General features: G+C 55.7%; 1 protein-coding gene across 3 annotated transcripts in view; it reads left to right on the top strand.

Annotated features, from left to right (window-relative positions):
* LOC102456320 (crk-like protein) overlaps positions 1 to 22,045 on the top strand; it is a 75,388-nt gene that overhangs the window by 16,303 nt on the left and 37,040 nt on the right. For all 3 annotated transcript variants that reach the window (XR_012899113.2, XM_075915895.2, XM_075915894.2), the window contains exon 2: positions 3,944 to 4,400. Coding sequence is in view for 2 of the 3 variants with exons in the window: in XM_075915895.2 (XP_075772010.2) it covers positions 3,944 to 4,400 (457 nt within the window). In the remaining variant the exon portion in view is untranslated. The remainder of the gene's footprint in view (positions 1 to 3,943; positions 4,401 to 22,045) is intronic.

Below are 22,045 nucleotides of genomic sequence, written 5' to 3' on the forward strand. Positions count from 1 at the left end.
AGGAATGGGAAATTTTGGTTGGGAGAGGGGCAGATCAGGGAACGGGAGTGGGGCAGGGGTTAGGGGCAGGGGTTAGGAGCCTCAGTGGAAGAGGCACTGGGATGCAGTGCCTCCTCGCAGGGCAGGGGATCAGTGGCAATGGTGGGGGATATACTAAACTTCCTAGCGCCAGGCTCCGGCACCTCTGAGTGCAGTGCTGGAGGTCCTAGTGCCAGGGGTGATGGGGAATGATGCGAACTCCTGCCTGCTAGGAGCCCCCAGGGGTTCAGTGGCCAAAGTGCTGCTGATGGCTGGGTAGTTGGTCACACCCTGGGGCAACCCGGAGAAGGGAGAGTGGCGGGTCGGAAGGAGAGGCCAACTGTTGTCCTTCCAGGGCATGGTGATCTCCCCACCGAGGCAGCCAGGGGCAACCCTAAAGCCCCCACCTCTTGGGAGAGAAAGGTGAGTCCGCTGCCACGTGGTCGCTCTTGCCGGCGGCAGGGTCAGCGGTTGTCCTCACAGTGGAGGTGGGGATGGTGGGAGAATTCTCCATGGACACTTCCTCTTGCAAGGACTCTGGGAGGGAGGCGTTTACTCCTCCCGCAACCGTTGTGGTCACCTCAGCCGCCCCACAGTGCTGTGAAGCGTCCCGGGGCTCAGAGGGAGGGATGGCTCCAATGTCCAGCCCCAGAGGAACAAGGAGGGTATCCTCCCCTTCAGTGGGTGGGGTGGAATGCTGGGCTCACTTGTGGCGCCTCCCCATGGCAGCCTCCCAGCCCTCAGAGGAGGGCTGGGCCTAAATGGAGGAAGAGCCAGGGAAAAAGGGGAGTGGTGGGAGGGTGAGGGAGGACAGGGGCTGGGCAGCTCAGGAAGGGGAAATCTCCCCAAGGTAGGCTCTGTCCAAGTCTCGTTGCCGACCCTGCTCCCCTCTCCTTTGCAGGCCCGGCCTTGCCGCTTTTGGCAGTGACAGCAGCACCCGCTCACTCGTCCGGGCCCTGTGGAGCCCGAGCGGGACTGATGACGGTCACAGTGGGAGGAGGGGTGACCTCAGGGTCCAGACTGTCAGGGCCACCGGCGATGGTAGGGCTGGTGCCCTCCCAGGCATCAGGGGTCCCGAGTGCATCGTCGGGCTGGGCCGGGGAGCACGTCCCAAGAGACTGCCTGTCGCCTGGCAGAGAAAACACCGGGCTTTCCCCCAAGGTGTAATATACCCGGTACCGGGCCCCTTGATGGGGCACCAGAAATGACTCTCTTGGGCTTCTCCACCATGCCCCGCTGGCAGTAGTTGGATTTGTACCTGCTGGCGGAAGGAGAGAATGTAGTGGAGGGTAGGGTCTTTGCAGCCCAGAGGATGGGGACTTAAGACTGACAGAGGCCTCCCCAGGGTGGAGAGGAAAGGCAGTAGGATGGCATTAGGGAGGAACGGAGGAGAATACCACCCGTACGCCCAGGTCTTCCAAAGGCTCAAGGGGAACGTGGACTCCCCCCACCGCCAAACCCCTTTCCACTACCTCCTGGGTAGCGGCCTCCGACGCCAGGAAGAATACCACCTTCCTGAACTTTTTAGAGGGCGCTACCACAGTCAGGGCGGGAAAGGGGCTGTGGCCATCGGAGATGGAATTCTGGGGGGCAGCCTGAGCGCATTGGGAGGTGGGCGGCTACTTGGGCGTACGCCCTCGGGGCTGGGACACTGTTGCCCTCAAAGCTGGTGGAAGGACCAGGAAAGAGGGGAAGCCACGGCTGAGGCCGTGGCAGGGGGAGGTGACCCTTTTCCACAGGGGTTTTGCCTTCTTGGTGGGGCTCTTGCCCTTCTTGGTTCCCTAGCTGTTCCTTAGCCCTTCCTGCCCTTCAGGGAGGCTTTCTTGGTGGTGACAATGATGGCAGAAGGTGCCGCAGCAGGAGCAGTCGGGGTCCCAGAATCCCTGTCCACGTCTGCCATTTCCACTGCATGAGTGGGCGGGCCGGCAGCCTCAGAGGGTTCAGTATTCATAGAAGTCATGGGCAAGGGGCGTCACGTGACTGCCCCTCAGTTGTGTTCATGGGGGGGGGTGCGTGGGAAGGAGAGGAATAGACAGCTAGGAGAGGCCAATAGTGCTGGGGTAGAGCAACCGGGGGGGGGAGTTCATCACTCCCCCTTGCTAGGCTGGAAGCGGGGTGGGAGGGCAGCAATGCTACTACGAGGAAGGGGGGTAGAGCAACAAGGGGTACAGCTCCCAGCACAGGATGGAAAGAGTGGCTCCTTTGGCTGCACTGGGAACATGAGGGGGTAAATACTTGGAAAAACATGGGGAAGTGAAATGGTGCGGGGGGAGAGGGTAGCTGAAGAAGAAAGGGAGGCTCAGACACCTAACAAGATAACAGAGGGGGGCCTGGGTACACGGGGAGGGGAATGCAGGCTGCGAGGAGGTGACTGCTCAAGATGCGAGGGGGCAGCAAGACACTGCTGGGGGGGGGGGGAACCAGTGTGCCCACAGGCACCTGAGTGGCAGGCCCACAGCATGTGCTGCAGGACCCAACAGAGCAAAAGACTGGGGGGAGGCAAGCAGTAGGGCCGAGGATGGAAATGGCCCCTGTAGCACCTGGGGCTGGAGGGAGTGGCAGCAGCAGAGATGCAGGGGAACCAGCAGGGGTGGTGGTGGAGGGAGTTACCCACCCCACCCCACCAAAGCTGTACCAGCTGCTGCTTAGGGACCCAGATGGAAGGAGGGTCCCTTACAAACTCTCTCTTCTCTCCCCCTCCCCCCCCCAAAAAAACTGGAGAGGAAGGAAGAACCCCAGGAGCTGCTCTAAAGCAGCCCCCTTATCTCCTCTGCCCCAAAGGGTGTAGCAGCTGCAGGAAGGGTGAAGTCCAGACCTGCAGCAGTGGGGAAAAAAGGGCCAGGCAGTCCCCAAAAAGATGGAAAGTGGGGGTCTGCCTCCCCCCCCCCCGGGTGAGGGCAGCAGAGGGCCCCCCTACCCACCACCACACACCCAGTAGCTCCTACAGCCAGCTGAGGTGAAGGGGTGGGGGTGGGGGGAGGAAGCTGCCTGCAAACAGAGCAGGCAAGAGAAGAGGGGGGCCTAGCCCAGAATGTAGCTGGGGCCTGCCTGCCTGCCACAACGCCAGTAGCCCCACCCCCCCAATTCTCCCAAAAAAGAGGGGAGGAGGGGGAGAAAGCACAACAGGCCCAGACCAGCAGCCTGCTGTACTCCCATCGAAGAGTGGCTTCTTCTCTTCACCTCCAGATCTGACAGGGTAGATGGAAGGGGAGAGAGGCAGCTCTGAAGAAGAGCAATGGCCCTGGTTAGTCAGGGGCAGCTGAGACAGCTCACCTGGCCCTTAATTGATTTATAGCAGCCCTGAGTTCAGGCTGCCAAGGGACCTCTTTAAAAACTTTCCCTGTGGGGGTGGGCTCTGGAGAGCGGAAGAGGAGTTTGGAGGAGGCAGAGGGAAGTGAGAGCTGATAAGGAAAGAAATAGAGAAGCTGAAAAACAGAACGTCAATACTGCCAATAGATGGGAAGGTAAGGGGCTCTGACAGGGAGTGTTTGGGCTCCCTTCCTCAAGTGGCCTGAGAGCCCAGCTGGTAACTGAAGAGGACTGGTTACTCAGCCCAGTCTGACTAGGGTGTCTGTCCCAACACCTATTTAGCCAAGGGGCAGAATCTCAAAATGCTAGAAAGGGCAAGTGAGACTGCAGGGTTGTGGACAGGGCACGTGTCTGGGACCCAGGAGTGGGTCTGACCCTGCTACAAATGTTAATGACCAGGGCTCGACAAATAATGCAATCTACTTGCCCGTGGCGAGTAGATTGCAACCCGGAAGAGCTGGGTTCGGGCGGTCTGTGCATGCGCAGATCACCGGACAGCATGGCTGGCGAGCCCTGTTAATGACTATTTCTATTCTAGGAAATGAGTAAATTTTGTTACTCGGTATACAGAGTAAGGTAAATACCTATTAAAATACTTTTTTTTAAAAATACTCAGGTATCCAAGCCCACCAATGGGATATGGATCAGCCCCTACCATGCCCACTGGAGAAGAAAATTCTGAATATGTTCGGACTCTCTATGATTTTCTTGGGAGTGATACTGAAGATCTGCCATTTAAAAAGGGTGAAATACTGGTAATTGTAGAGAAGCCTGAAGAACAGTGGTGGAGTGCCAGAAACAAGGATGGTCGAGTTGGGATGATCCCTGTTCCTTATGTAGAGAAGCTGGTCAGATTGTCTCCTCATGGGAACAGGAATTCCAACAGCTATGGTATTCCAGAACCTGCACATGCTTATGCTCAACCTCAGACCACAAGTCCCCTTCCCTCTGTATCCAGTACACCTGGAGCAGTGATCAATCCACTGCCATCAGCATGGAATGGACCTGTCTATGCCAAAGCTATTCAAAAAAGAGTACCGTGTGCTTATGACAAGACTGCCTTGGCATTAGAGGTAAGATTTTTCTGAAGTTCTAAGTCTCTAACATCTTCAGTAATTAGTCTTTTTTTTAATTAAAAAAAAAAGCACAACTTGATTGAAATGGTAGCAACCTGATTATGTAATTTATTTGAGCCATTCATGTAGGTGGTTGTCTTAAGTCAGTCAGGCAAAGTCCAATCTACTGAAGTGACTGAGAGAACAAGGTCTTTATTCATACCATAACAGCTCTACAAAAACAATTGCATCATCCATACCACTTCCCTTTAGAAAGGAACTAGCGCACGTACAAAGATGTACCTAATTCAGACTGTGACTACTCTTCCACAATAGGAATTTTTCTTCTTCCAGTGAACAGGAGCAAGCAATGGACATAGGTGTGAGTGCCCCTGGAGTGGTGCACACATGCCACACTATATAGGGGAGGGGGATAGCTCAGTGGTTTGGGCATTGGCCTGCTAAACCCAGGGTTGTGACTTCAATCCTTGAGGGGGCCATTTAGGGATCTGGGGCAAATCTGACAGGGATGGTTATTGGTCTTGCCATGAGGGGAGGGGACTGGACTCCATGATCTCTCAAGGTCCCTTCCAGCTCTATTAATAATGGACACTCCTCGGACCCTCAGTTCCTTCTTACTGCTGGTGATGGTGCTTGGAACAGCCTGCTCCAGCTTTAGCTAAAGCTAGCATTCCCTATTGTTCGTAAATAGTTCTGTCATTAGTTACAGTGGTGGAAAAAGTACCCAAAATGTTACTTGAGTAAAAGTACTGCTACTTTGGAAAAAAATGTAATGAAGTGTAAGTCAAAAGTACTCTTCCAGAAGGATACGAGAAAGTACAGAAGTATCACATCTTAATTGTACTCAAGTATCCAGAAATAAAAAGTAGGGGAGAGGAGGCAAGGAGGACCAAGTTTCAGGGTTTCCCACAGGCTTGATAACACTTTTGGGGTTAGATTTTTTCAAAGCGCCACCCCACCCCTTGGGCTCTGGTGTGAGGCCAAAATGAGGGGTTCAGTGTGCAGGGGGAGGGTCCAGCCAAGGGGGAGGTGCAGGAGCGGGCTGAGGGTGGGGTGTCTAGAAGGGTGGGAGGGTGCAGGAGCAGACGGGGGCTGGGAGACCTGAGCAGGAGGGGCAGTGCTTGAGAGGGATGGGGGTGCGGGGGGCTGGTCATGAGGGGAGTGCAGGGGGCATGCTTATTTAGCTCCGTGCTCCCCACTGCTCCTATTGGCCAAAATCTGGCCAATGTGAGTAGCAGGGAAATGTGCAAGCAGTTTCCAGCACCACGTTCCCCCAGCCGGGGGGAGGATGAGCGGCGCCACGCTTCTTCTCCCTCACACACAGGATCTAGCCTGCAAGGCTCAGGGCTCCCCACCCCTGTTTTTGAGTGAAAAGGTGTTGATGTGACTATTAAAAAAAAAAAAAAAAAAAAATTCTTCATTGGCAGGGTCATTGTGCTTGTTTATTGGCTATTTAAAAAAAATTGTCATTGCATGATTGGCTGCTTGTACATGCAGCTGTGCTTCAGCAAATCCAAATGCTGGCTTGCGCCACTGTCAGTGGGGTGATGAAAGTAGTGAGTAACTAAGCATTTCCAGAAATGGTGGTGGAGTATAAAGTACAAATTTTTTTTTTTTTTTTTTTTTTAAAGAAAATTTTGTACTTTATACTCCACCACCATTTCTGGAAATGCTTAGTTACTCACTACTTTCATCGCGCCACTGTCAGTGGCGCAAGCCAGCATTTGGATTTGCTGAAGCACAGCTGCATGTACAAGCAGCCAATCATGCAATGACAATTTTTTTTAAATAGCCAATAAACAAGCACAATGACCCTGCCAATGAAGAATTTTTTTTTTTTTAAAAGAAAACACCTACTTGAGTAAAAATCTAAGCATCACAAATTAATACTTGAGTAAAGTACAAATACCGAAAAAAATGTACTTAGTTACTTTCCACCTCTGATTAAAGTACCTGTAAATAGTTGAAATCTGGATTATTTTACACTACGTCTAGACTGCATCCCTCTGTTGACAGAGGGATGCAAATCAAGCACGTCGAAATTGCTAATGAAGCAGGGATTTAAATATCCTGTGCTTCATTAGCATAAACATGGCTGCCGCTTTTTTCAAAATGGAGCTTTTTCAGGAAAAAATGGCAGTCTAGATGCTGATCTGTCAAAAATAAACCCTTTTTTTGACTGACATCCTGTAAACCTCATTTTTTTTTTTTTTTTTGAGGAATACAGGATCTGTTGAAAAAGGGTTTATTTTCGACAGATTTGTGTCTAGACTGCTGTTTTTTTCGAAAAAGCTCCATTTAGAAAAAAGCGATGGCCATGTTTATGCTAATGAAGCACAGGATATTTAAATCCCTGCTTCATTAGCAATTTCAACATGCCTAATCTACATCTCTCTGACAGAGGTGTAGTCTAGACACAGCCTTAGACTTTGCCTGGGGGGGATGGGGCATGCCCTGCTCCCTGGGCTTCAAAGCCTCCGCCGAGTGCCGCAATCCCCATGCTGACTGTCTTCACTGTCTGGGGGCAATGGTGAATTTAGAGTTAGTTCAGCTTTATTTGGGGTGGATCCCCTGGGGATCGCTCTTCCTGCTCCTCCTATTTTTCATCCCCCCCCCCCCTTCGTTCTCCTATATTATAAGTAAATTAAGTGAGGTACCTTGATTTTGGGGGGGGTGGGGGTCTTTTTTCTGCAGGCCACTTGAAAATTGGTGAGGGTATCTGTGGCCCACTTAATGAGCTTTACAATAGTTAGCTCATGGTACAAACAATATTTGGAAAGTGCTTTGCATAAGAGCGCTTTATTAAAAAGAAAAGAAACATAATCTTTCCTCAGTCCACCTGAATGGAGTTCTCAGAGCACAATTTGAGAACTTGTGGTCTAGATGAAAGCTTGTATTTGCATTAAGTTAACGTGAAATGTGTAAAACGCATAGATGATGCATGAATGGGAAAACAAAGTTAACTTCCACTAAAGAGACTTACTCAATTTGGAAAAAAAGAACAAACCTTATTCAAATAGCTTTCTTCACTTTTTCTTTATAAAATCATCAGTTAAGTTATGGTAAGTAATATGCTGTAAAGAGGCACTTTCAATTGTCAATATTTCTGAAATTACCAAATGTTCCTGACTCAAAATTATTTGCAAAATACAATAACTCGTTTCAGTACAGAAAAAGAATGTTCACCAGAAGCATTTGTAACAGGCATTGTTAGAAACCATTCTGAAAATATTTCTACATTTGGAACAGTTGCTTACAAATCGTCACGTACAAGTTGATACAAATCAGTTGGTGATCTCCAAGCACACACCTCATCATTTTTGATAAAATGAATGAACTGTTTCATGTCACCTTCAAAAGATTTGTCTATGTCCTCTCGGTAGAATTCGCTTAATTTCTTACTGTAGTGGCTTTTAGCATCTTCATCCATAATTGTCAAAAACATGCAAAATAAATCAACAGTTTGCTTTAGAGATTCACCTCTGCTCTGCAATTGCACTATTATTGTGCCAAAAATAACATTGATGGTCTCGATGATCTTCTCTTTCCTTTTTAAATGGATTTCATTGTCTCTAGTTTCATCGAAAAATAACTTCCTGGGCTTTTTGTGCTTCTCATCAGAGATATCAGAGGAACTGTAGCTTGGGAAGGAGTTCTAGTAAAATTTGGGTGGGTAAGGCTCACCAGTCTGACCAGAAATTCTAAATGGGTCCTCTCTATCCCAGGTTACAATTTAGTAAGATTTCCCCCTCTTGAGGGCCAGCAAGCAGTTGACAGCAACCACACCTTAACTCAGGAAATGAAATAGAAAACAATTTTATTGCTAAAGGGAAGAAAATGATAATCACCATGATGAATATAGCGGCAAGAACACAGATCACTTGGGTTCCTTCCCCAGATGTCATTAACCCAAATTAAAACTCATCTAAGTATACGAAGAGTAATCATATAACAATATTCTGTACCCACAAGATCTTAAGAACTCCAGGGCTGGGCGGGGAAGGACCAGCCTTCCTTTGCCTGGAAGGCCTTGGAGCAGGTAAGTATTTAGTTTCTGACCTGACAAGATAAAAATGCTCTGGAGTGGGCTTCTGTCAGCAACAGCTGAGGCAGCAGCCCCGATCTCTCAAATCTCTAGGCCTAAATACACCTTTTGGCGCCAAAATGTCCCAGATGTTCAACCCCTTGTCCATAGTTGGGTTTGGTACCCTAAGATTTCTGAGGGTACCATCTCTAATTGGAGAAAATATTTGGGGAACTCATGAGTATGTATAAGATATGACTGATGCTTTCTTGGATGGCCTGCCAGGACTAAAAAGGCGGGAACTTGCGGTTTGGACTTAGACATCTGGTGTCTATTGCGCTGGAGATTTGAAATAAGTTATCCCCAAGTTAGCAGATTTTCTTGCAAATTTCGAGCAAAATTAAAAAATAGCTTATTGCGCCAACCACAAAACTCTTGCCTCACACATCTTATGGAAAATAACAAGAAAAACATTAAATATTAACTAACTACCATACTTCTGCTATAAGCAATCACACAGAAAATTAATTCTGCAGGCACTTTGCATTACTAGCCTGTTCAAATCTATATACAATAAAAATAAAATAGAACAGCTATCAATTAGTAGGCTAAGATAGAACATATCATTTAGTAGGCTACAAAACCTATATTTGCTGATGTAAGCAGGGTCTGAATCAATGCTTCCATTACAGCCAGCTGTAACAGGAAAGCCCACACCCAGGATTCCTATGTAAATACACTTCAATCAGGTTGCTCAGGCCTGCTAGATGTTCAACTGTTAGACAGTGCTTTGCCCATTGTAACCAATTTGGCTGTTGTGGGGGTTATAAACTGGGTTAAAACTAAATGCAGGAATTGTAAGATATGAGCACCAATGCTTGCAGTTATTGTGGGAATGCACAATGCAGAAAAGTCAGACTGTGTTTAATTCAGTTAAGAGACCCTTGTCTGTGTAAATACACAGAGGCTGGCCTTTGAGACCTATAGATTGAGCTGGGGAGGGAGGTGAGTCAGCAGGCTGTATGTCCTCCAGGTGTAAGCTGTAAGACTGGCTCAACCTGTTTCTCCCCACTGTTTTAATGATAAGAGTAAAAAAAGGCTCCGTAAGTAGCCCCTCTTGTATGTAAATTCACTCCAGTGAATGCTGGAATCTCTTGTGGCTGGTCTGTGCTTTGGGCCAAGAGCTGAAATCATGAGGTCTGATCCAGAGCCAAATCCACCACAAGCCAGCAGATGATGTGACGAGCACCCAGCAGGGTAGTGATGGAGAGGCATAAGGAGCGGCCAGCAGAGCGGTGGCAGAGAGGGGCAATGAATGGCCAGCAGGGTGGCACCAGAGAGCAGTGAACAGGTGGATGGCAGTGACTAGCAGGATGGGTGAGATGACACCGCACCCCCAGGATGGGAGGTGAACTTGTCAAATCTCTCTGCGTAATGCCCCCAGCCTCCTTAGGGAGGAAGTAATTTCCACACCCTGCCTTGCCTAAGGAGCTGCCCCCTATCTCCAGCCAGTCAGAGATGCAGAGCTGTGGCTGCCTGGCCCCAAGGGTCTCAATGGGGTCAGGAGGGACCCCCAAGGCGCTGCTCTGCTGGTTACCATGCAAGCAGTGTGTGTGCTGCCACCTGCTCCCTGAGGCCCAGAGCGCCTGGACTGGGATGACATGGGGAAGAAGCAGGGAGCCAGGGTGTGTGCTCCGGCCTGCCACAGCCCAAGGAAGAGGCCCAGCTCAGAGCAATGAGGAAATTGTTTATTTCATCTCACCCTCCCCTCCCGCTAGGGCGTTTGCAATGCCCATGCCTAGTGCTCACGGGTCCGGTCGCCACTGTGATACACTTCCTTAGTCTACTGTCATCCTGGGTGTCTCCTCCGTCCCGCTCTTGCAAGGTCTTGCCTGGGCAGGGTGGGCGCAGGGTGCTATGCAGCACATGAGCTGTAGCCAGTAATTAGGGGCCATTGGTGGGGGTAGGCTATTGTTGGGAGACACTGCATGTGCCCTGGGCCAGCAGGGAGAGTGAGCAGCCAGGCCCCCTGTCCACAGGGTGGCGATTAGAGTGATGCCATTTTGGGATGTCCTTGCTGCAAATCACGAATGGTCTACGGACCATGCTTTGAGAGCCACTGCTCTAGATTTTCAGAAGCGTAGGATTTTAGTGGGACAACATGAAGAAATTGCTCTAACTTGCCAGTCACGTGTCTTAAAATTCATGTTAATTGCTCTACCTTGTCACATAAGTCATATGGGGGGCCTGCAGCTCAGCAGGCTAGGATGGAAGTTTCCATCCCTGGAGTATACAGCTTAGCATACTCTGGGACCCTGCGAGCGCAAACAGCAGCTGACCCTTATCAGCTTTAACCCATGCACTTGAGCTGGGAAACTACTAAGTGGCAGAAAAGTTTGACCTCGGTCTCAGCTTACAAGAGTGATAAGAATGGCATTGAGCCTGTACGCGCACACCTGGTAAACAATTGTAGTATAACTAGTGTAGGGAGTCCTGTGCATGGTGAGTCTCACTAGGGACCTAGACCTTGGAGGGTGCCCTGGATTCCCCCAGCTGGAGCCATGTCCACTGCGGCCTGGTGTGAGGTGACAGGAACGGGACTCCCTGCAGACTGAAGGGGCATAAGCATTTCCAAGTGCCTATTAATCTCTTATGGATTGCTCTGCTTGTGGTTATTGATGTGTCACTTTGCAGTAGCTGTGTAACCATCTGGCGGTATTAACTCTGTAATAATAGTGATATAGTGAAATTGATAAAAGCAACTATCCCTAATGGACTCTGTTGTGAAGCGAATCCATAATCCTGTTTGGTCATGGCCCTGTGAGTTGACATACCTGACTCGTGTCTGGTATTGTATCAACTATTATGGAATAGTACTGGGTATCCTTTACTTATTTATATTTTTTAACAAACTTAAACATAGCATTAATATGAGCTTTGGAAGTTTCATGATCAGCAATAGCTCTTGCAACATTCTCCAATTAGAGTGCCTGTCGACACGTTTGTTTTCCTTTACTGTGGTTGGAATAACTTGCAAATATAACAGTAGACTGCTTTGGTGGTTTCTGGAAAAAAAACAACAACCAATTTCTCATTTCTGTGGTCCCATTTTTCTTCATCCTCAGAAAATGGGACTCATGAACTAAATTGCTTTAGTCCTCCAACCTCGTACTCTTTTACCTATGTTTTTTGGTTTACTTAGAAATATTCTGTGATGTCCAATGAAATAGTTTGGCCATAATGCAATGACTTCAGGGTAGGTTTCTTCCCTTACTTTTACAAAATTACCAGTATTTTTTTAGTTCCTTTGCCACTTAAGTGTCCACTTCTTCAACTTTTGCAGTCATCATGGTATCCCCACAGCTTGGCAAGTGATCAGATAATTGAGATGTTTGGTTGCCAATAATTTTTGATGAATGTCCATGTAGTGGGACCTATTTGAAACCATGCGGGAACCAAGCCTTGCAGGAGGGACAACTGGACCCATGTCCAACTAATCACGGGGGACAAATAATGACAAAATGATCAAGGGGTGCAGGTCACAGATTTGAAAGAAGGGAACCGGATGGAGACACCCAACAGAGAACCCCGGACAGCACCCACTGCTCCTTGAAGCTGTCAAGGGAGCCAGTGGACGCCGCCCAGAGGAACTCTGCCCGGATACGTGACACTAGGGAGGAGCAAATATAGGCCCCACAGTTGCAGGGAACCCCCCTGTCTAGCATCCTCTCCCTGGTGTTACAGATGGTGGTTTTAGCTACATCCAGGAGGAGGTTGACGAGGAGGTCTCGCGACTTTGTGGGGCCATGGATTGGGTGTGCATAAATGAAAAGGTGAGGGGAAAAGTGCAGCCAGAACCTCAATAAGAGGTTCTGGAGGAGCCGGAATAGGGGCTGCAACCTAGCGCATTTGAGGTAGGCATGCGCCAGGTTTTCCCTCATGCCGCAAAAGGGGCAGATGTCCGGGGTGGGGGTGAACCGCGCCAGGTAAGCGCCTGTGCTCACAGCTCCATGAAGGAGCCGCCTACTGATGTCCCCGATGGGCCGCGGGATTAAGGTGGAATATACGCTGGCCCATTGGGGTTCCCCACCCTCAACGGGTCTTAGGTAGTCCCGCCACTTGGTATCGGGGCGGGACACGAGGGTGGGGAAATACTGTGGAGCACGAGCGTGTACAGCTGTTCCCTAGGCGCAGTTCGGAAACAGACCGGCTGCAATTTTTGCAGCCAGCTGGGGGTCCAAGGATGGGAAGGCCGGGGGGGCCCGCGGAACAGGTGCCCGATAATAAGGGACGGAGGGTTTGCAGGAGGGGAGGGGCGGGGCGTACCCTCTCGCAGGGACCGCTGCAGGAAGTCGAGAGCGGGCCGCAGCAAGGCCGCCTTCACCTCCTGGAGTAGGCGCAGGGGGGTGGAGAGCCCCATGCGCTGAGCGAGCACTCAGGGATCCACCCAGTCCCCCCTGTCGTAGTCCAGGAGGTCTCCGACCATGGTGGTTTCTGCCAGGATCAGCCTCCGGCGCACCGAGGGAGACTCCGCCACCTGCACGCACGAGGCTGGATTGTGGAGCAGGGGCTCTGCGAGGAGGTCTGCTCCCTCGGAGGCCACAACGGACCTGGTCGCCGAAAACAGCTTCCAGGTCTGGAGGAGGTCCTGGTAGAATTCCGGCAGCTCTGAGAGGTCTCGTGGAAGACCCCTCGGGTGGATAAAAAAGAGCTGCCGGTCGTATTGGAGCCCTTGGAGGCGGCGGAGGAAGGCGCGCGCCAAGGTGCCCCATGCCGGACTACCTGCACTAAAGAGGAGTCTCTGCAGGGCCTGGAGGCGGAAGGTCCGGACCTGGCTGCGCATGCAAACCAGGCCCTGGCCCCCCTCCTCCAGGGGGAGAGACAGGACTCCTGCAGAGACCCAGTGCAGTCCTGGCCAAAAAAACTCCAAAGCTGTCCTCTGGAGCTTGGCCAGGACCTCTGGGGCCGGGCGCAGGGTGCTGAGCCGGTGCCAGAGCATGGACAGGACCAGCTGATTTAGCACCAGTGCCCTCTTGGGAAGGGAGAGACACCGGAGCAGTCCTGCCCATCTCTGCAACCGCTCACCCACCCTGGCCTCCAAACCCTGCCAGTTTTCCGGCGAAGAAGGATGCGTGGCGGATAAATAGACGCCCAGATAGAGCAGCGGACCCGCGCTCCACCTGATGGCCTGAAGCGCGGGTGGGAGGGAGGGAGCCGGCCCGCCACCCGTCCCCGACCACCAGGCCAGAGCTCTTGACCCAGTTGACCCGGGCGGAGGAGGCAGCTGAGTAGACGGCTTGGCAAGCCTCCACCCGGGCCAGGTCGCCTGGGTCCTGGACCACGAGGAGCACGTCATCGGTGTACGCCGACAGGACCAGCCGCAGCTCCGGCTCTCGGAGCACCAACCCCGTCAACCTCCTACGGAGGAGACAGAGGAAGGGCTTGATCGCCAGAGCGTACAACTGGCCCGACAGCGGACACCCCTGATGTACCCCCCGCCCGAAGCTGACCGGCTCGGTCAGGGTCCAGTTGAGCCTGACCAAACACTCCGCGAGGGCATACAGCACCTGGAGGAAACCCACAAACCGGGGCCTGAAGCCGAAGGCCTGCAGGGTGCCCAGGAGATACCCGTGGTCCATCCTTTCGAACGCCTTCTCCTTGTCCAGGGACAGGAAGGCGAATGACAAGCCGTCCCTACACCCAAGCTCTAAGAGATCCAAATACAGGTTATCAAAATGCTACGGCCCGGGACGGTGTAGGTCTGATCGGGATGGATCACGTCCGCCAGCACAGACCGCAGTCATAGTGAGATGGCTTTTGCTGCGACCCTGTAGTCAGTGCTGAGGAGCCAGACGGGACGCCAATTCCGTAGGTCGCGGAGGTCCCCCTTCTTCGGCAGTAAGGCGAGCACCGCTCGCCTGCACGACAGAGGGAGGACCCCGCTCTCCAAGGACTCTGCCTAGACGGTGACGAGGTCTGGGTCGAGGACGTCCCAGAACACGCGGTAGAACTCCACGGTCAGCCCGTCCGTGCCCGGGGTTTTATTGTTGGGCATGAGACGGAGGGCTTCTGAGAACTCGGCCAGAGTGAGAGGCAGCTCCAGCCGGTCTCGGTCGCCCGTGCTGACCGTCGGGAGCTCGGTCCAGAGCGCCTTGCAGGTGTCGGATCCGGGGAGAACAAACTGGCGTAGAAGGCCCTAGCCCTTCCACGCATCTTGGCGGCATCCGTGAGCAGGGTGCCGTACTCTGCCAGGAGGCAGGTGATGTGCTTTTTGGCCCCCCTCCTTTTCTCCAGGGCGTAGAAGAAGCGGGAGCCGCGATCCATCTCCCGAAGGAGCTGGATGCGAGATCGAACAAAAGTGCCCCGGGCCCTGTGATCTTCCAGGGCCCGGAGCTCCTCGCGGAGGGGTGGATCCTCGGGGGCGGACGCCAGGCGCCTCTCAAGCTTCAAGATCTCCCATTCCATCTGCTCTATCGCCGCATCCCTCCGCTGGCTGGCGCCCCGGGAGTAGTCGCGGCAGAAGAGCCGGGCGCGCACCTTCGCCACGTCCCACCATCGCCACGCCAAGGGAAAGGTGGGCCGCTGCCCCCCCCAGGCCTGCCAGAACTCATAGACTCATAGACTTTAAGGTCAGAAGGGACCATTATGATCATCTAGTCTGACCCCCTGCACAGTGCAGGCCACAAAATCTCACCCACCCCTCCTAGAATAATCCTCTCACCTATATCTCAGATATTGAAGCCTTCAAATACTTTGAAGACCCCAAGATGCAGCGAATCCTCCAGTTGTGATCTGTACCCCATGCTACAGAGGAAGGCGAAAAACCTCCAGGGCCTCTGCCAATCTACCCTGGAGGAAAATTCCTTCCCGACCCCAAATATGGCGATCAGCTAAACCCTGAGCATGTGGGCAAGACTCACCAGCCAGACACCCAGAAAGTTCTCTCCCGGAAGGACGCCACGAAGCCCACGTCCTCCATCAAGCTATTGTTAAAATGCCAATAGGCCGGCCCCAGCCTCTCCGAAGTCAGAGAGGCTTTCACGGCCACCAAATGGTGGTCCGTGAACGGGGCCGGCCGAATGCTGGAGGCGTGAGCTCGTGCCAGATGGAATCGAGAAAGGTAAATGCGATCCAACCGGGAGTGGCTCGACCGCTCGTCCCCCCACCCGGACGTAAGTAAAGGTGGTACTGTCGTCCGGGTGGTGGTCCCGCCAGACGTCCACCAGGGAATGATGGTCTACGATCTCCCTGAGGATGCCTGCCGCGGCCTGGCAGTTTGCGAGTTCTACACGGTCCCGGTCATCGAGGGTGGTGTTGAAGTCCCCGCCCAGGACCAGGCACTGGCGAGGATCCAGAGTGCCAAGGAAGGTGGCCGCCTGCCAGTAAAAGGTGACCTGGTCCGGGCCCGCGTTCGGGGCATAGACGTTGACCAGGTTCAACGTCTGCCCCTCTGCGCGGGCCCGGACGTGCAGCAGGCGGCCCGGGACAACCTCGGCAATCCCCAGCACCTCGGGCCGTAGGGCAGGGGAGAACAGGGTGGCCACCCCGGCCGAGCGAACGCTGAGGTGGCTAAAATACACCCTGTCCCCCCACTCCAGCCGCCAGCCAGCCTTGACGGCTGGAGTCGTGTGGGTCTCCTGCAGGAAAACCACCGAGTACCCCCCCTCCCGAAGGAAGGAGAGCAACCGGCTCCTGCGGAGACCCGCCCTACAGCCCCGGGCGTTCAGTGTCGCGATGGTGGTGTACTGCATTGAGAGGGCTGGGGTGGATCCTCGCGGGCAGGTCAATCGGCGGCCTCACGCAGGCCCCGCAGCAGACCGCTCCCCGAACCAAAGGTCAGGAGAGCGTCTCGAAACCTGCGGGTTTGGCAGTAGGCCCCGTCGTCCTGCCTATTGATCCCTCTCCCCTCCTGCAACAAGGCTCTAGTGTCCTTGAGGATGGAATGGAAATCCCCCCAGCGCTGGAGGGCGAGCTGCACCTTTCCTTTTGCCCCGCGGTTATCCGCGAGGAATTGGCGCAGCTCGCCCCTCAGCGCCGAGGGGGGCGGCCAGGGTTCTCCTCTGTCCGGAACAAGGCAGCCCTTAACGGATTGGGGACCGGGGATACAAAAACAACCCCCCGAGGGCCGCCCACAGCTAATGGGAACGAGACTGCCCTCGCGCGGGTGGGTCAGGTAACATGACAGGGAGCAGGACGGGGGGACGGCAGCGGGGGGGGGGGGGTCTCGAAAGTCAAGGTGGGAGAAGGGGTGGGCTCTAGGCCATACGGTGGGTCGGGGTTAGGGAGTGTGGGGGGGGGGGAGGCAGGGATAGGAAAGTGATCAGGAGCAGGGGAGGGCTCGGGGCTGGAGATGGGTTCGTAAAGGGCGGAAGCGGGGGTGGGGGGAGGATCGGGACGTGGAAGCGGATCAGAATCCCGGGCGGGGTCTGGAGGGGCGTCCCCTGTGGCCATCCCACCAGGCTGCGGCGCCTCCCGAATGGGGACCTGGGAATCAAGAATGGGGGGGGGCCCCGCACTGACGCCGGGCTCAGGTGGAAGAACAGGTGTTGGTGCCTCAGCGTCGGCCGGAGTGGTGTCTTGTGTGGGGGCCCCCAGCGGGAAAGGGGGATGACCGCCCTGCCTCGGTTGCTGGAGAGGGGGCACCCCCAGCCGCTCAGCGCGAGCCGTCACCCCTGAGGGCTCGGCGTCATCCATTCCGGCGCTCGAGTCGGCCGGGCCAGTGGCAGTATCAGGGGCGCCCCGAGTGTGAGGACGGGGTCAGCCACCTGGGACACGGGGCTGGGGAGAGGAGGGGGCGGCGCCACAGAGTCGCCGCCCAGACCGAGGCCCGCTGGCGGAGGGTCGTCCTCCCCCTGGGTGAGCGGGGTCAGACCCAGGGCCTCGATCTCCTCGAAGATGGAGCTAAACTCCATCCCCTCGGCCCCGGAGCCTTCCCCTCCGGCCGCTGTGGCAACAATTACCTCAGCGGGGACGGAGGGGGGCTCAGTTAGAGCTGGGGCCGGGGGGGGGGGGCTCCACCAGAGGCCTCCTCGTGGATAGGCTCCTCGGGGGGGCATTGTTGTCCCCTCTCGCTGCCACGGCTTCCTCGGCCGGCACCTCCCGCTGACGCTCGCCGGGGGCGATCTTGACAGCGCTGGCCCCCCTCGGGATCTTTCGGGGGGGCCTTCCCACTCTCCTCATCGGAGGGGGGAGAGGGAGCCCGCAAACGGCAGGCTCTGCGCTTCCCCCGAGCGAGCGTCCAGCCCTCCAAGGTAGAGGTGGAGGGCTGGTCACCAGGGGCAAGGCTGGGGGGCGCTTTTGGTTTTCGGGGAGGGTGTTGTGGTAATGCTTGATAAGGGGGGGGATACCTCCGCCTGGTAGCGACCGCGCCACCCTCTCCTCCTTGGGCCCTGCAGAGACAGATCGAATGGAGGTGGGGCCCGCCTGCCCGCTCGGGCACGCCGGAGGGAACGCCTCCGGCTCCCGAGCAGGGCCGTCAGTTGGAGGAGGGGCAGGGTTGGAGTCCGGACTACCAGGGGAGCCGGCGGTGGTGGGGCCGGCGCCCTCACGGGACCCGGACACCTCCTCCGACCGGGCCAAGGGACAGTACCTCCGGATGTGCCCCATCGCCTGGCAGAGGAAGCAGCGGGTCTCCCCCAAGGAGTAGTGGACTCGGTAAAGGGCCCCTTGGTAGGGCACCAGGAAGGACCCCTTGAGCGCCTCCCCGCCACATGCCGCTGGCAGCAGCTGCAGCTGTACCTGCCGGCGGAAGGACAGGACGTGGCGGAGGGCGGGGTCCTTACAGCCCAACGGGAGAGGGCTGATGGTGGATATGGGCTTCCCCAGAGTGGAGAGGGAAGGTAACAGGGCGGCATTAGGGAGGAAGGGCGGGACGGAGGTAAGGACCACCCGTACGCCCAGGTCCTCCAGGGGTTCGAGGGGTATGTGCACACCCCCCACTGCCAGGCCCCTCTCCACCACCTCCTGGGCGGCGGCCTCCGAGGCAAGGAAGAACACCGCGTTGCCGTACATTTTGGAGGCCGCCACCACGGCCGAGGCCCCCACCACCCTCGCCATCGCCCGCACGTAGGTTTCCATGTGGGGCGAGGCTGCGACCAGCAGGCAGCGGACGCCGTGCCTCCTGGTCATGGCGGGAAAGGGGCCCCGGCCACCAGGGATGGAGCTGGAGGCGGCAGTAGGGGCAGATTACCCGGCACAGGGGGGGCAGTGGCGGCCACCTGGGCGTATGCTCTGGGGGCCGTAGGTGGATCACCCCCAGAGGTGGTGGGGGGAACAGCAGGGAAGGGAGGGGCTGCAGAGGCGGGCGGGGCTGCAGCGGGCGGGGTGGCCTCGGCCACGGAGGGATCGACTTTCTGGGCCGGTCCTCTGCCCTTCTTGCCTCCCCGGCCTTTCTTGCCGGCCGAGGCAGAGGGTCCACCCGCAGCGGTTACTTGGGCCGGTGGCAGTGGTGGGACCGAGGGACCAGCAGGGGCAGGGGTCTCCTCCATCCTGGGGAGTGAGTAGAAGGAGGTGCAGATGTCAAACGGGGGGAGGGGGCAGGGGTTAACCACTCCTCCCCACCAGGCAACAGGCAGGGGAGGAGGGTGTCAAGGGGGGGCTAGGGAGTGGAGAAAGGGAGGGCACTGGGTACAGGAAGGAATAACCAGGGGGTCGGGGGGAGAGGTTAGCAGCCACTTCTCCTCGATGCGGCTGTAACTAGGGAGGAGGGTGCCACCACGGGGGGAGGGAAAGAAGGAAGGGCGCGGGAAAAGGGAATGTGCGGTTGGGAAGGAAAAAGCGAGGGGGGAGTAAAGGCAGCCACTCCCTCCCGCTAGATTGATTGCAGGGAGGGAGGGCGCTAACAGGGAACCAAGCGGTCTGGAGCCAGCAGCCGCTCCTCCCTGCGAGGCTGGAAGTAGAGGAGGAGGAGGGTGCTGGCAGGGTGGGCAGGGGGTTAGGGAACAGGCACAGGGTGGGGGCCGGCTTCTCCGGCTGCACTGGGGTACAAAACAAGGGGGGGGCTACGGGACCATTGGGGGGTGCAATGTGCAACGGGAGCTAACTAAAAAGGAGAGGGAAGGAAAGGGGTAGAAAGCGCTCAGGGCGAAGGCTAGGTACGCTGGGTAGGGGCAGGGAGGCTAGGGGAAAGGATAATGGTGGGCAAGCAAGGGCGGGGCTAGGCAAGCAGGGGTTGGAAGGCGGGACACGCTATAGCAGGTGGGGCAGGGGTTGTGCTAGGCTCGGGCAGGGCAAGTGGCAAACAAACATACTCTAGGCTGGGCAGGGTGGATCAGCAAACTTAAGGAGGGAAAGAGAAAGGAAACTGGCTAAAAGGGCGGGGTGGGCGAGGCTTCTACAGGGGGGAAGCAGGGGTGAAGAGGCCCCCCCCAACCAAACACTGGTGAGGGGGGGTTGGTAGGAGCACGCCCACGAACGCTTGTGGGGGGGTTAAGTCCTTGCCCGCTGCTGCAGCGAAACAATCCCAGATGGTAAAAAGGGGGGGGGGGGGTAACAGCTAGCCCCACCGAGGGGCGAGTCCAAGTGGTGAAAGGGTTGGTGGAGGGGGTTGTGGGGGGTGGTGGTATGGGGGGGGCCTCTAGACCGGGGGGAGAGCTCTGCACCTCTCCCCCAGCCCCCCTCTCGGTGTCTCAGTCCACCACCACCCCAAGAGCAGGTGAAAAAAACTCAGTTCTTGGAAACAAACCCTCTCCACAGTCCAAATGGTGGTCTTGTCCTCTGCTTCCTCGGCGGGGTGCAGGTGGTAGGGCGGCAGCAGCAACAGGCGGGCAGCAGCCAGGTGGGGCAGGCCTCTGGGTGGTGGGTGCTGGTGGGGTCCTCCTCCGGAGCGGTGGAGGGGAGAGGGAGGGCAGCCGGCAGGCCCCCCCCCCCCCCCCCCCCCCCGGCAGCAGCAGCCAGCTGTGGTGGTGGTAGCAGTAGTGGTGGTGCGGAGCAGCAGCTGAAGCGGCGTCCGGGGGAGCAGGCCTCAACAGGCAGGCGGCTGGGTGGGGAGGGCTCTGGCCGGTGCAGAGGCAGGAACAGGAACTGGGGGGAGAAGGGAGAGAGCAGCTCCTGCACCCTGCTGCCTCTCCTCCTTCTCAGGAGTGTAGTGGGGCAGGGAAGGGGACACCCACGGAGGCGGAGGAATCCTTCTGAGAGCCATTTTGGGCACAGCCTATCCCTGGTCCTGCTGGAGGTGCAGGTACCTGTGAAAGGGGAGACAAGGAGTGGCCCAGGGGGTAGCACAGGCTGAGAGCAGCCCTAGGCCAGCACGTTGTGGGCGGGAGCCCCTGCTGAGCCAGTAGCAGCTTCACTGCTGCATCCAGGGCCCCTGGGCTGGGGCGCAGTGGAGTGGGAGGGCCTGTGGCCCCCCCTGCCACCCACCAACTGGGTGGCGGTCTCCCCCTCACCTCTGCTGCAGGTGCGCTCCCTGCCCAGTTCCTGAACTAGGAGCACCTACAAACCTGTGTGTGTGTTTGTGGCCACGCCTTGCACCAGGGCCCTGAGTTAGGGCCAGGCCAGCAGTTTGTGTACCGCCATGCTTTGTATTAGAGCCTGGCCACTATTTGCTGCCCTGCCCTGAGCTAGGGTTGGGCCGCCAGTTTATCGCCCCGCCCTGCACCAGGGCCTGGGCTTGCGTACTGTGCTTTGGTGCCCAGCTGGGATCCAGGCTGGACCTCTTGAAGGGGCAGGACTAGGACTGTTGCCCTGCTCAGGGCTATGAGCAAGGCCGGGCATGCGAACTATTGCCTCTCACCCCGACCTGAAGCAAGGCCGGGAATAGACTCACAGACTCGGACTATTTTAAGGCACAGTAGGGCAGTAGGGTGGACTAGCCGCCCACTGCACCGGGGTGGAAGAACCACCTCCCGAAGGCCTACCGACCTACAGCCAACCAGCCCCCGGAAGGGGGGAAGCATAGAGGCTGTTGTGGGTGCTGCCAGAGGGCAGGGTCTCAAAGGATCCTGCCACCTGCTGTCTGAGCTAATTCCCAGGACCGACGGCTGGTGGCGCTGTGGCAGTAAGTGCACCCTGCTACAGTCCACTATTCAATACTTCAAACATTTTTTTAAATAAGATGACAAACTGTCTTTTGCTTAGTTCAGTTTTTTTGCCTCGCTTTGATTTTTTTGGGGTTTTTTTTTTGACTGTGTGTGGTCGAACAGGTACAACAGAAGGCTTGTTGGTTCATAGGGACACAGTGTAGCCCAGGATAGTTGTTAACACAGGAACTGGGAACAATCAGTACTATTCCTCTCGGGTTTGGGGGGGGGGGGGGGTGTCTTCTGGCCTTGTTCTCTGCCTCCCCCCATCTGAAAACCAGCTGAGACTGACCCCAGGCCCTAGTCCCCAGCCTGGAGTCAGCCCCACCTATCCCTTTGTTCCCTTAGCAGGGCCAGAGTTGCTTCTGCTGTCACCTGGCCCTCAGGACGTGAGAGGCTGCACATTCTTTTCCAGTGAGTCGGGCCAAGTCTTCCTCTCCCTGACCAGACAGCGTTGCCGTACCCAGGGAAACTGAGGTGTGTATGTACGTATGTGTGTGTGTACACACACACACACACACACACACACATTACAGAACAGCACAATGCCACAAGGCAAACCGAGTGAATACAGACAGGGTGAATGCGGTACCTGCTAT

The sequence above is a fragment of the Pelodiscus sinensis genome, chromosome W (genome assembly GCF_052426305.1).
Source record: "Pelodiscus sinensis isolate ZL-2025 chromosome W, ASM5242630v1, whole genome shotgun sequence".
Classification (NCBI taxonomy): Eukaryota; Metazoa; Chordata; order Testudines; family Trionychidae; genus Pelodiscus; species Pelodiscus sinensis.